Source organism: Notothenia coriiceps, unplaced genomic scaffold (assembly GCF_000735185.1).
Source record: "Notothenia coriiceps isolate Sejong01 unplaced genomic scaffold, NC01 NC01_scaffold00024668, whole genome shotgun sequence".
Lineage (NCBI taxonomy): Eukaryota > Metazoa > Chordata > Actinopteri > Perciformes > Nototheniidae > Notothenia > Notothenia coriiceps.
Window position 1 is genome coordinate 1295003 of NW_011357369.1, and position 12621 is coordinate 1307623.

At 40.7% G+C, this 12621-nt stretch overlaps 2 protein-coding genes and 1 pseudogene across 3 annotated transcripts in view; all 3 read left to right on the plus strand.

Annotated features, from left to right (window-relative positions):
- hsh2d (hematopoietic SH2 domain containing) overlaps positions 1-12621 on the plus strand; it is a 364522-nt gene that overhangs the window by 250872 nt on the left and 101029 nt on the right. The window lies entirely within an intron of this gene.
- Positions 1-12621, plus strand: part of si:ch73-138n13.1 (protein piccolo) — a 129899-nt gene that overhangs the window by 22649 nt on the left and 94629 nt on the right. For both annotated transcript variants that reach the window (XM_010782859.1, XM_010782858.1), the window contains one exon: positions 627-752. In XM_010782859.1, the coding sequence (XP_010781161.1) occupies positions 627-752 (126 nt within the window). The remainder of the gene's footprint in view (positions 1-626; positions 753-12621) is intronic.
- The window catches only part of LOC104955654 (peroxisome proliferator-activated receptor alpha-like), a 56818-nt pseudogene continuing 51458 nt past the window's right edge, over positions 7262-12621 (plus strand).

Here is a 12621-nt window from a genome sequence, read left to right on the forward strand (position 1 = left end):
ATATATAAAGGGAGACCTGTGCGTCACTTGAAGCAGAACAGAATTCTTTTATCCACCCATATTTGCTCTCTCTCTCTGCTTTGAGAAAAAGGTTTGTTGATGTTTCCTGAGCGAAAGGAAGAACCGGTTTTTCAACACTCATTGATGATATCACTATCGGGCATCCCTATAACACAAATAGCCACCAATGCTAATTAGATAGAACATCTAAAGGAAACCGTGGTCTTTCCCTGCAGGTTTATTAGGATGACGTTAAAAGGCCTGATTCAATACAGTGATGACTTATAGGATTCAAGGCTTTTATTGTCATATGTGCATAGCTACAGTGTAGTTATAACAACGAAATGCTTAGGTCACAGGCGCCTCCAACAGTGCAACACAATACAACAGATAATAGTGATGTTTGTTGAGTGTGTAGCCTACATGTGTGAACTAAATCTACTTTTAGGAAGTCATTAATAGAAAAGGAAATAGTTTCTACCCACTTGTGAAGTGACCATGGTTCCCAACAAAGCCACCTGCCTCAACACACCGCAGCACCCAGCATGGTTATGAATAGCTTTCAGGAAACATGTGCACAGTGTATGAAGATATGAAGTTGACTGCGGTTCCTGTTTATGTGCTAGGAGTTGAACAGGATGCGGTCTCGCAGTGTTTCTCGGCGATCAGCTCCTTCAATCAGCGCTGTGGAGGGAAGTCTCTCCAGGATGAGGAGTCGCAGTGCACACCGAGAGCTGGAGGACAAAGACTTGGTGAGTCCTGCGCCTCAAACAGCTCAACTCGCTGAGAGGAGAGACCGCTGTCTGAGTCTCTGCTTCAGAGCGATGGTTGGATGTGAGCTCTTTATTATAATCACTGTTTTCACTCGGCTCTGTGGAGACAGCGAGGGAAGTGTGTGTGTACTTGAGTTTGTACTGGATAATTGTCTTCAGTGTCAGTAGGTTGCTTTAGAAGTGTACTTTTCATTTTATTAGTTCTCCAAAGGAACAATACTTTGGTGACAAGTCGATGCCAACATTTAGAAAAAATATGGCGGTAATCGTTATTTCCTATAGAATTTCGGGTACCGAAGTGAGCCTTAACAGCGTTTGGGAATGAGAGTAACTGTTTCCCATAGTGCCATGGACGATATAGAAAACGTGTTGACTCCCAGTTAATGCTCTGTAAATACCTTATTCTTATAAGGTAGAAAGTTAGTTAACAGTAGATCTTACCAGCCGGTGGAGCAAGGTTCTATAGAGCTGCAGGATGGTGAATTCATACTCCACTCGGTAAAAAGAAAATTAGGTGAAGGGAAATAGTAACGTTATCAGGATGTGTTCAAGTATAGTCTTGTTAAATTCAGTGTTTCCAGGAACTTAAATAAATACTTTTTTCAAATCAAAATAAAAGAGATATCAGGGAGGGAAATAAATAACCTGTTTAACTTCCTAACAAAACAAAGTGTAAACGGTTAGAAAGGAGTATATACTGTATTTTGAGGAACACGATTGGTAACGAATAACCTTTCACACAAATGTCCTTAAAAGTCCTAAACTTGAACTTTTATTCAAATGTAGTTATTTAACTTGAATTCAAACAGAGCAACACTATTCATGTTGTATTCTAGTTTATCTTTTTACAGAAAATAATATGTTTGGATGTAAAACCTTTGTAAATTGATAGGATGAGATAAACTTGTTTTTTTCAAAAATCTTTTTATTTGTTTTTTTGCAGACATGACAACTTCAACACATTGAATGTATTACAACATTTTTTGCCTGTTTAAGGAAAGAAAGATGAGATACTATTGTAAGGGTCCTGTAAAGGGGACATTTTAGTGTTACAGCGGCAAAGGGACAGTGCAAACATGAAGTACTAAAGTAACATAAATAAGTTTAATGGTAAACAAATTAATAAAATTGGAAGGACTGAATTTTGATTTTTAATCATTGCACATTATCACCAACATTATTAGTAATAACTGATTAAAACATTCTATTAAATATTTGTCATGCGACTTGTTAATTTCCAGAACCATTGTATTGAAGGTAGGAGAAGGTGAAAGAATGCAGGTAGATGCGTGACAGCCGAGTGCTGCTGTGCCTAGATAGTTTAGAGTTGTGACTAACGTAGATGGCACACCTCCACCCATCCCAGGCCTGTAATTCAGGATTGGATTAGCCAAATGGTTAATGAGTACCGTTCCTCAGTTCTCGCTTATCAGAGGCTTGTCATCAGGCTCATGGAAAGCTGTGAAGTGAAATGGCTTGTAATGACCAAGGGCCACACAGATAAGCAGACATGTCATACATGTGTCACAGTAGTCCTTTGAGCTGATTTTCCTCATATCCGTTTTCTAACTTTTGGCTTTGTAGTTTACATCTGTTTCTTATATTTTTAAATGGGGGAAAAGTCAAATGTCTTCATATTTGCACCAAAAACCTTTACATACACCAATATATCATCTGTTCAATCTTGAATAGAGTCTATAAATATCTAGGGTTGGGCTCGGCTGGCTCTTTGTCATTGAGACTGTAATTGTAGGCCCAGGTCGAGGGCCTACAATATGAAACCAGAAGTATAGTTTATTGTGTGTCATAATTGCACACTGCGTGACAAAGAGCTCAGATTCAGTCACTGTGAGTTAAAGGTCACTACCACCACCTAGTGGCTGTTTTTCAGCTTCACCTGGTGTCAGTGTGAGCTGTTCCTCACTCCTGTCTGCTGTTCTTGTGTTCTTTGTTTATCTGCTATGCTTTGAAAGGAGGCAAAACAATATGTACTGTACATATTCACAGACTTTGGTGGTAGAATGGTTATGGCACACGCCACATAACTCCACGTCCCGGTTTGTTTCTAAACATGGGACTTTAGATGTGTTACATGAGACTCTGTCAGTTCCTGCTTCCAGTCTGCCACTATACACTTCATCCATCAAGTAAAGGCAAAAAATGCAACAAAAAGAAATCTGTGTGACACTGTGCAGTCGGTGTAATAAAAAAAAGGATATTTCACATATGAAAAAGTCATTTGAACCACCGAGGACAGCTGTGGTGTCGATGCAGTGTGTTTTAGGGTTGTCGGTCTGTGTTATCGTGAACACGGTATCCTGGATTGCGTTGAGGAGATTTCTTCAAATTTGGGAACAGAGTCAATTTTCGACTAAAATATGCACTGATTATCATTAATCATTATCAATCATTATTTACTAGGGATGTAACGATATATCGAATATCGCGATATCGCAGGTAAATAAATGTCTCAATACCGTCGTGAGACTGACAAAATCTACCGCTATTTAAAAAAATAAAAAAAAATCTTTTTATCTTACATTTAAAAAAAATGTTTTAAACCTTTATTCAACCAGATGGTCCCACTCTTTTTCAAGGGAGACCTGTCCAACATGGCAGCAAGTAGGTTACAACATGAACATAAAACAACAGATAACACAAAAGGACATCGTATTTACAGGGCTACATGTACATAGAGACATTGACAAGTACCAACAGTATATTTATATCTCGCCCTGTCAATAAGCCTCACCTTCTTGGCAAAAACTGTAATTGTTTTTGAAGTGGTGGAGAGACAATGCATAGTTTGACCCACTGCTGTCACCCATGGCCAAAGCATATCTCTCTGTCCCAGCAACATCAGTACCAAGCAAGAGAGTTTTTTCCACAGCAGGGGATATTGTAAACGCCCAAACATCCCAGCTTCTACCTGGAAATGTGGACATGCTCATATTCCTAAAAGATAACCTTGATGATGCTGAGTGAGTGAGTTAGAGTTGAGTTACTTGAAAAACTAAAGTGAAACTTGATTTATTCTATTGCAGGGTCTGATTATTATATTGTTGACACTTTAAAATACTACTATCCTACTAAAATGCTGTACAAATCAGATTTATTATTTAATAAAGAAAAAAAAAGAGGAAAAAAATCACATTTTTTTCTTTATTTTTCAATATCGCGATAAATATCGTACCGTGGACGTTTTATCGCGATATTATCGTACCGTGAGTTTTTGGTATCGTTACATCCCTATTATTTACCCAAACCAGAGGTGCAGTCCAAAACCCAAACCTTTTCAGTTTTAATTTACAAAAGAAAATGAAAAGCTACAAACAAGCGATAAAGGTAGAACCAAAAAACTTGACTTAAACCATTAACCCTCTGAAAATAAGAATTGAAGATTAATTTCATGTTGATCGACTAGCTATAGTCATTGTTTCATCTTAGAGTGACAATACTTCTAGGATAGTAGCAGGTAATTAAAATGTTTTGTTCCGTTTTTTAGATATAAGTTTCTGCTGAATCGTAAAATAATAAACATCTTTATTTGGCTTCGGGTTTAATTTAGAAATCTTTCAGCGTCGACAGAAATACAATATTATAAATTCCCCTACGTTGTATTCACTGGTGATCTCACACGGATGAGCTCATATTTATAAGGTGACCTCATATCTTTAGTGTGAGGGTCTGAGGCTGTGGAGAGGGGCAGAGCAGCGATGGGCACCGGGCTGAGAGCTGTGCTGTACGTGTGGTCCTGCTGCCTGCCTCCACACGGCTTCTGGGTGAGTGACTTCTCATTTCAGAGGTTTCTCTGTAAGATTAGATTATATAATATAGGAAGTTATCATATATCATATGGACTATTTGCTGCATCCGATTTCAGCTTCTTTGTGTTTTTTCGCTGGTTGGGTTTCTGCGCACAGATTGGTGATGTCAGCCGAAAGGGGGAAGTGATGAGCAGCCATGACTCACTTCCCAGTCAGTGACGCTCAGTATTAGGAGGGGGAATAGTATAGAGATGGGAGCAGTAGTAAGATAGGTCTGCAAAATAACTTGTCTTTGTCACTGTAATGGTACAAAAGTAAAAAAACAAGCCTGATTCTGTAAAAATACAGTAATTATCAAATGCTAAAATTAGAGATATACTCAATTTTTCTATCTTTAATTAAAATGCTTTATTTATGCTGGGGATAGTAGGATAATATCGTTCATAACAATTTGGCCAGAAATAATCATGACATGATATTTCGATGTGGCCTTGGTATGTTCTAACATTTGGATGATTAAAAAACGATAGAATTTGAGCAAAATGCTTCAAGTAGTGATTATTTTCATTATCGATTTAAAAGTTTTATTTTAAAGCATTTTATATTTTGTACCACCTGCTACAATAAAGTAATATGGCTGAACTTCCTGAACTTTATTAGGAGTATTGTAGCTTTTTTCAGGCTGTGTCACTTTGTCTTTTGTAGTGCCCTGAAAGAAGAAGCCATTTTCCGACAGAGCAGTGCATGAGAGAGGTCAGTTTGTGAGCCGCTGGAAACTGAGAACCTCGCAGCAGATTGCCTTTAGCACAGCACTTCAAAGCAAAGTTAATCAGATTACCTGTAGGGGGCATGTGTGGACAGGGATTCAGCTCTGTGGAGCTCCTCCAGCCTTCTCTGAGTTTAACTCTCTGAAGTGCGTCTGACTCTGGAGTCGCCTGCTGTGGCTTATTTCAGGGTGCCCGTTCACCCAATAACAGATCAAGATGGAAGCTAGGGAGGGTTTTCTAGTCTGTTGTGCTATTTGCATGCGTCTGACTTTAACAAACACTTGACTGTTGTGATTCTTGCTTATGCCTACACTGTGCGGACATACTGGTTGATGAGCCTGAGACACTGGTAGAGCCACACCTGTCTTTTCACTCTTCCCTCTTGCGTGTCCAATCTTCTATTTATAGATGACTCTTTAACTTGATCATGCACTTGTGCTCATTCCTATCTGAATGTGTCATCCTCATTTTCTCCCTGGCTTTCTCTTTCTGTTTTGAAAGGAGTTGTAATAACATTGCAATTGCATTTTGCACACATGCAATATGTGTTTTCTGTCTCATCCCTCTGCATTTGTTTCCACTGCCTCTCTGTTTCCTGACTGGGACACTTCCCTGCGTTGCCCTGCAACTGAAATCAGGCTGGAGCAATAGAGCACCGCAGAACATATATCACCCTCCCCTCTCCCTCCCGCTCTGAATCAGGGACCTCCCATTCTCCCTCCCTGACTCTGTTCCACACTCTCTCTCTTCACTCAGTTTCTCCTTGACGTTGAGTCCTATAGCGCTGGCTACAGAGAGCAGCACTGCTGACGCATTTTCTCCTACCTGCCCATACCTGCAGAAAAAGGCGAGGAGAGAAACATTTTCTCTGTCCTTCTCTTTTCTCCTCTGGATTTGACTTTCCCCCCACAGTGCTCTCTGCTGTTTCCTCTTTTTGGCACTGCGTTGGTTGCCCTCTGGTTTTTCTTATGGAATACGAATGACTACAGCAGCTTTCCCTTTGCCACCGGCTGTCCTGCACCATTTCTTCCCAAAGCTTTTTGCCAGAGGATAGCACAGTATCGGACACCTTGAGAATGTAACCTTGTTGGATGGATGGCTTTTTCAACTTTGAACCCTTGCCTTGTTTTTGAGGAAGTGCATTATCGTTGGCTCTGGGACAGCTGTCAGGTCAGCTGTAATTGAAACTGGGATCAGGACAGAGAAGCTCACACCTGGAACATCTCATACTCAGTATTGCTGGCACAGTGGACTTCCATGACAGAAATAGATAATTGAATTGCAATGCCAAACTAAAATGTTATGTTGAGGATGTGTTTCTTTGATTATAACTACTTGACTTTGTACTTGGAATTCCTGAAGCCAGGAAAACATGGATGTGAAACCTGTTGGTAGATAGCGCAGCATTTGTCTCTCATAGAGTAGTGTCCAGCATTACTAATAGTTAGTGCTGGCCTTAGATAACCTTTACGTGACCACTCGGTTGGTGTGCCACATCATAGCTAACATATCTTGTGTGCATTTAAAATAGACGTATGAAAGCTTCACAATTCAGTTCAGACCGACAGGCTGGAGCCCCGACAGTAATGAGTTGAAATAGAGTCTTGACGGCTCCAGAGGGACTGCACTGCAGAAAGACCATTTAGAAGTGAAACTAAGGAGAGGCTCGGTACTGTAACAATCTGTGCCTGACTGCCATTTATTGCTGCAGTGCTGTAAGCAGCATACGCCAACATCATCACAACATTGGGCTCGCTGAGTTGAATTGTTCTCTGTGTCACCTTCCCCACTGCTGCAGTATTGACCCAGCAACACTGAATACCTACGACACCGTCCAGGACTTTTACCTCAACAGCATAACTGGACTCTAATGATTTCCTGCTGCTGTGATAACAAGAGTCACAGCTCAGTTCAGACTTTTTGACACAGCTAGATTTGACAGTACTGGGTTGTGATGGAGTATATGGGGGACAAGCTTTCAGTGGCCCAGACTCAGATGTCAGGATGGGTGGGAAATGTTCGTCGCTCCCTGCACGGGGCACTCGGCTTTCTGTCCAACCCGATGGAGAGGGGCGGCCGTGGAGAGGACGGGACCGGGGACTTTAAGAGGACCAACTCCCTGCGCTCACTGGCGTCCCGCAGCAGGGAGTCCATACGCAGGTTCTCTCTGCGCAGCCAGCAACGTCTGTCCTTACGCAGACGCACCGCACCCAACACCCCCACTTCTGTAAGACACACATTTCAAGTTGAAACACACAAGGGAAGCTCCAGTAGCGCATTTTACCTCTGATGCCCATCACAAATAATCATGTTTGTGGTCAGTATCAGTAGTACCAGTATGATGTGAGTTCAAGTTCATTTAGATCTTAATATCCCGACAGCAATTAAAGCTAGGGTGGGGAATGTGTTTTAGAAAATATTTGTTATTTGTTGAAATACTGTTTACATCAGCTGAATTGGATAGCTTTAATAGTTATTTGATAGTTGTGAGTACTAACAATAGCAACATTTGTTGATTACAATCGGAATTATATTTTTTGGGGAGTGGCTTTAGAGGGAGGCCTGCAAAGTTTTGTTGCCAACTTTGGAGCTAGTGCTGCTAGCTACTTGCATTGGAAAAAAACGTGTAGCATAGTGTTGGGTTTCTCAGTTGGATAATGTTTCAAATCTAGCTTACTCTTGCTAGCTTCTTCAATGTCACCTACCCAATCAATAACCTTTTTAAATAACAAACAAAAGGCAAAATTATAGGAACTACAAAATGCAATTTCCTTTTAGTTTGGTGCACATTGACTCAATGCGCTTTGGCATTGCATCTTAATGTTTTGTATGGTGTATGGCCTTTTATTTTCTGTTAACTTTTCTATGGTTTATTACTGCATGTTATCAGGTTGGTTGATCCAAATGGCCGATATTTGTTTGAGAAAGTTTGGTGGTCTCTTTAAAGGACAATAAGAGAGTAGATCAGATGAAGCTGATATTCCATTTCAGAAGTGCTGTCCAGGCATCAGTGTGGTATGTTAGTCAGTGTGGTATGTTAGTCAGTGTGGTATGTTACTTTAACTGACCCGTAGTCAGTCATCTATATGTATGAACTACATCCCTTTGACTTCTTCTGAAGTTAAATAAAGAACAAGTGGAATTCAAGTCATTTTGCAGCAATGTCCATGCAGTTCTGTAATGCGACTGTGTGAACAGCTGCCTGTTCGTCAACTATTTGGTCTCAAGCCAAACATGTAAAGAACGTATGCATCTGCCTCGCTACTCCCATCCATCTCTTTCTAGGCTTTCAGCACTTCTCCATCTTGTGTTGTCCTTGGCAAAATGTAAATCTTTTTTTTGTCTGTCGCTCTTTGTTTAGCAAAGCTGTTGTTACGCTCTGTTTGCCAAGCAAAACTGTCGTTAAACTGGTTCTTCAGGTCATTATGTTGCCTGACATGAGGGGTAACATTAGGACTATAGGACTGTCAGGACAAGTCATATTTTCATTAGAAATGATATCATATGTATTGCCAAAACTCTTAAAGTAGACACAAATCTGATTGCTAGGCTTCCTATCCCTTATCCCTGCCCTGATCTCAATCCTGGTCCGCGCTCTATATAAAGGACAGATTTAGAAATCCATGTAGGGATACGGATACATTGCAGTGAAGTAGTTCCTATCTTTAGGTCACGCCTGTTTGCTGTGCAACACCCTTAATGAGTCCACAACTCCTGTAGATAAGAAGTGTTTTCATGACATCTGTGTTGCTGTCAGTTGTGTAGGCATGTCTTTAGTAAGACATCCTCAACTATGGTTGTGGTCTCGGGGGGGTAACATGCCTCCCCACTGGGCCGATGTTAAGTGGATGAATGACAGTAAGAGGTCAGTAATGACTGAGTGGTAATGGTCAGTAGCCAGTAAATCAAAGTGAGTTGGCAGGAGATCCGGATATTAGTACTCCCAGCTTGTCCCTTAGCAGAAAAGTGTTAAAACAGCATTGCATGTCCAAAGATGGATATGTTTCTATGGAAAAGGTTTCTTGTGTCTGAACTATGATGTGGGTTAATGGATTATGACACTGGATACCGTCTCCCTATATATACATTATAGAGGATTTGTTACAGCCTTGAGATTTAACAATTGAACTCTTCTGCTATGTCTTTAGTTGTTAACAGATTATCTATATTGAGTATACCTGACAATTCTTTAGCATATCACATTTTTCTCAGCATACTTAGTCGAACTTGAACTCACTAAGCCATGCCAATCTGTATGTTGAGTTAGTAGTTTAGGTGTGTTCATGATCATGAAGTATTTAAAGGCGTTATTTGATTGCTGGTTGAATACTAAAAAACCCAGCAACATTCACAGATGCCGATAGAGAACAATACATTCTGTGGCTGATATGCTGTGTTTGGTATTAGATCACTTTGAATAGCTTTGGCTGGTATAGCAGATCATATAAATCCTAAGGTGTGTATGACAGTTCAAAGTTATTCATTGTTTTATGATTAGTTGTGCTATGCAGTAAAAGCAATACCAGAAATCCAGGCAATATGGTTGTTCAATTTCAAATGTTGAATGTTTTTTGTCATATTGGGAGTTGATTGTTAGCAAATCTAACTTTTAATTGGTGCTTAATGATATTGTCTTCGTATGGCTTTATAAGTATATAAAGATGGATATTAATCTGGTGGCAAACGGTGACTAATACCTTTCAGATGATATTTACAGTGGCCGTAATACAAGTCATTTGGGATTAGTATGTTTAAAGAGTATTGTCAAGCTAAACCAATCAGAGCTGTAGGTTCAATTTGGAGGGATCCAGTGACCGGATAACAGGACACAAGCTCTAATTCAAATGTCAGGGTCTCTATGTCATTGTTATTATAATTAAGTATAGACATTCAACTAACTGTAGTGTATTGGCGTTTTAATATCTTCAAATAATTGTGTGTGTGTGTGTGTGTGTGTGTGTGTGTGTGTGTGTGTGTGTGTGTGTTAGAAAATGGCAAGAGACAACCACAATCATTACGTAATTATGTCTGTCACGGTCAAATCTCTTCCAAAGAAAACCCTATTGGTGTTATAAATTTCGAGACGACTTACCCTGAGAGTGTCCACATACGGAGTTCGATAGTTGGTGTTTGACTATCGTATACCAAGTGTCACTCGTAATGACTTGGTTGTCCAGGTTATCGTTTACTAATTATCGACAGTCACTACTTCCGAGAATGAATTATTGTAATCGGTATCGGGTCGAAAAGGGTCTCTGTCTTCCCACACAGCCCCTTCGCTGTATTGTTTCTTGCCTACTTACCTTCCTACTTCCTACTCTTTCCGAACTAGGTTGATTTACCCCAACTGACTGTTAGACTTCCTCCTTCCCCGACTCTTGCTCCGGAACCTAATCATGCTGATTAAACTATTGTGTGACTAGCTGCTATGTGAGTGTCGTCCCACCCTCCTTTTCGCCAGATACCTAACGACGGTTGGTGTTGTCAATTTTTCCTTTTCACTCATTAACGTACCCACAAGAAACCTTTTCCCTTCCCGAGACGTCATTATCGTGGATTTGTTCTGTACCAGAATGTAGCTTCTCGGTCTCTTTGTCTCCACGCGTCGATGACCTCTATATTAGTATACAAATGTATTGTGTCCGGAGGTTTACTTGGCGTCAATGGCAACGTGACAGTTACTTACAATAAACCTAAAGTTAGTCACGACGGTCAATTGCCGCACACGACAAACACTAAGTTCTGAGTGTTTGGTTGTCTTATAAATCAACTTCGCTATCAAACGTACAAAACTTATCCGCCAACATACTCATGAAGGAATCAGTCATACAATGGTTGTCATCTATCCCTCCAATTAACGTACTCTCTTTTGTTATGTACATCACGCGAGTTTTACAGGACTACCGTGGTGGGGGACTTTCTTTCCGACTGGGTATTTTTCTCGAGTAAGTCAAAATTAACGGTGCGGTTCTAATAAACATAGCGAACTACAGAAACTCCTCGAGTGTCAGACTAGACCCTTTATTTTGGATAATAGAGACAGGAGCCGGTTTTGGTCTTGAGGTAATTTCTTGCACACGACCCCTTACACACTCGAAACCTATCTATGCTTGGTTGGTTTCGTTGTGTTTTCTGTGTGTTTTGAGGTGGGTTTCCACAGCAAAAGGGTTTACCTAAGTCCACCGAAACGTTCTTGTGCAATCAAACTTTCCGTCAAGAGACTTCCCCCGTTTCCCTAAACCCACTACTAAGGGATATGATCCGTGTGTGGATTTTGAACCCTCCAACTGTCCAGCTTCCCGCCGGACAGGCACTCCAAGGATCACCCCTCCAACGATTTTATACAAATTGGTGCAGGGGTCGTCATGGAACGAAACCCGACATGTATGCGAAGAAGAGGTGTGGCCCCCATCACAACCTTGGCACGTAGCTTGACCCTCCGAATATGTAAACCTGATTTGTGGGATTGTCGAGGTAAAGTTTTTTGTAAGTTTGATAGGAAAATTCCACAAATGTATCGAGTCATAAAGTGGAATTTAGATGAATATCGACAACACCGACAGTGTACGAAGTATTAGAACCAAACTCGAAGGTTCCTATTTATCCTACACTGTCCTGTTGTTAACTTATGACAATCTGATAAAATTTTCGGTTACTGTTTATGAAGGGTTAGTGTCGCAATATGTACGTCACACGGTGGTGAGGGGTAAGAGTCACGAGAGAAGAGTAAATAAGATCGAGCCCACCTCACCTTTTTACGAGACCGCACGGTGAATCGTGTGCGTCATTAGTATAAGTTGTAGGATGGTCTATAAGGTTTGTTGGACGACGGGCGCTCGTGATTAGAGCACATTTGTTTACCCGGAAGGAGCGGTCGTACATCGCCTGAATGTAATTCTGCTTCCAGACGACCCGTTTGCTGTTGTCGTGACACAATAAGAAAGTAATGTGTTGACCAAACATGTCTGAGTCCTAAATACGGAGTGTTCGCAGATTAGTTCTCTCTTTCTTACATTTTTGACTGAACCGAATTCTAAACTGAGCCTCTCGTACACCTGGCTGAATTTCCCTAATTAGAGGAAAACGAAAGGTCGGGACCACAAACAAAAGACCATTCAACGGTTATACTCAATAAAACTCAAAATTTCAAAAAGAGTTGTTGGTCTAAACACCTAAAGTTTACACAACCTTCCAGTGTGTGTGTGTGTGTGTGTGGTGTTGGTGTGTGTGTTGGTGTGTGTGTTGGTGTGTGTGTGGTGGTGTGGTGTGTGTGTGTGTGTGTGTGTGTGTGTGTGTGTGTGTGTGTGTGTGTGT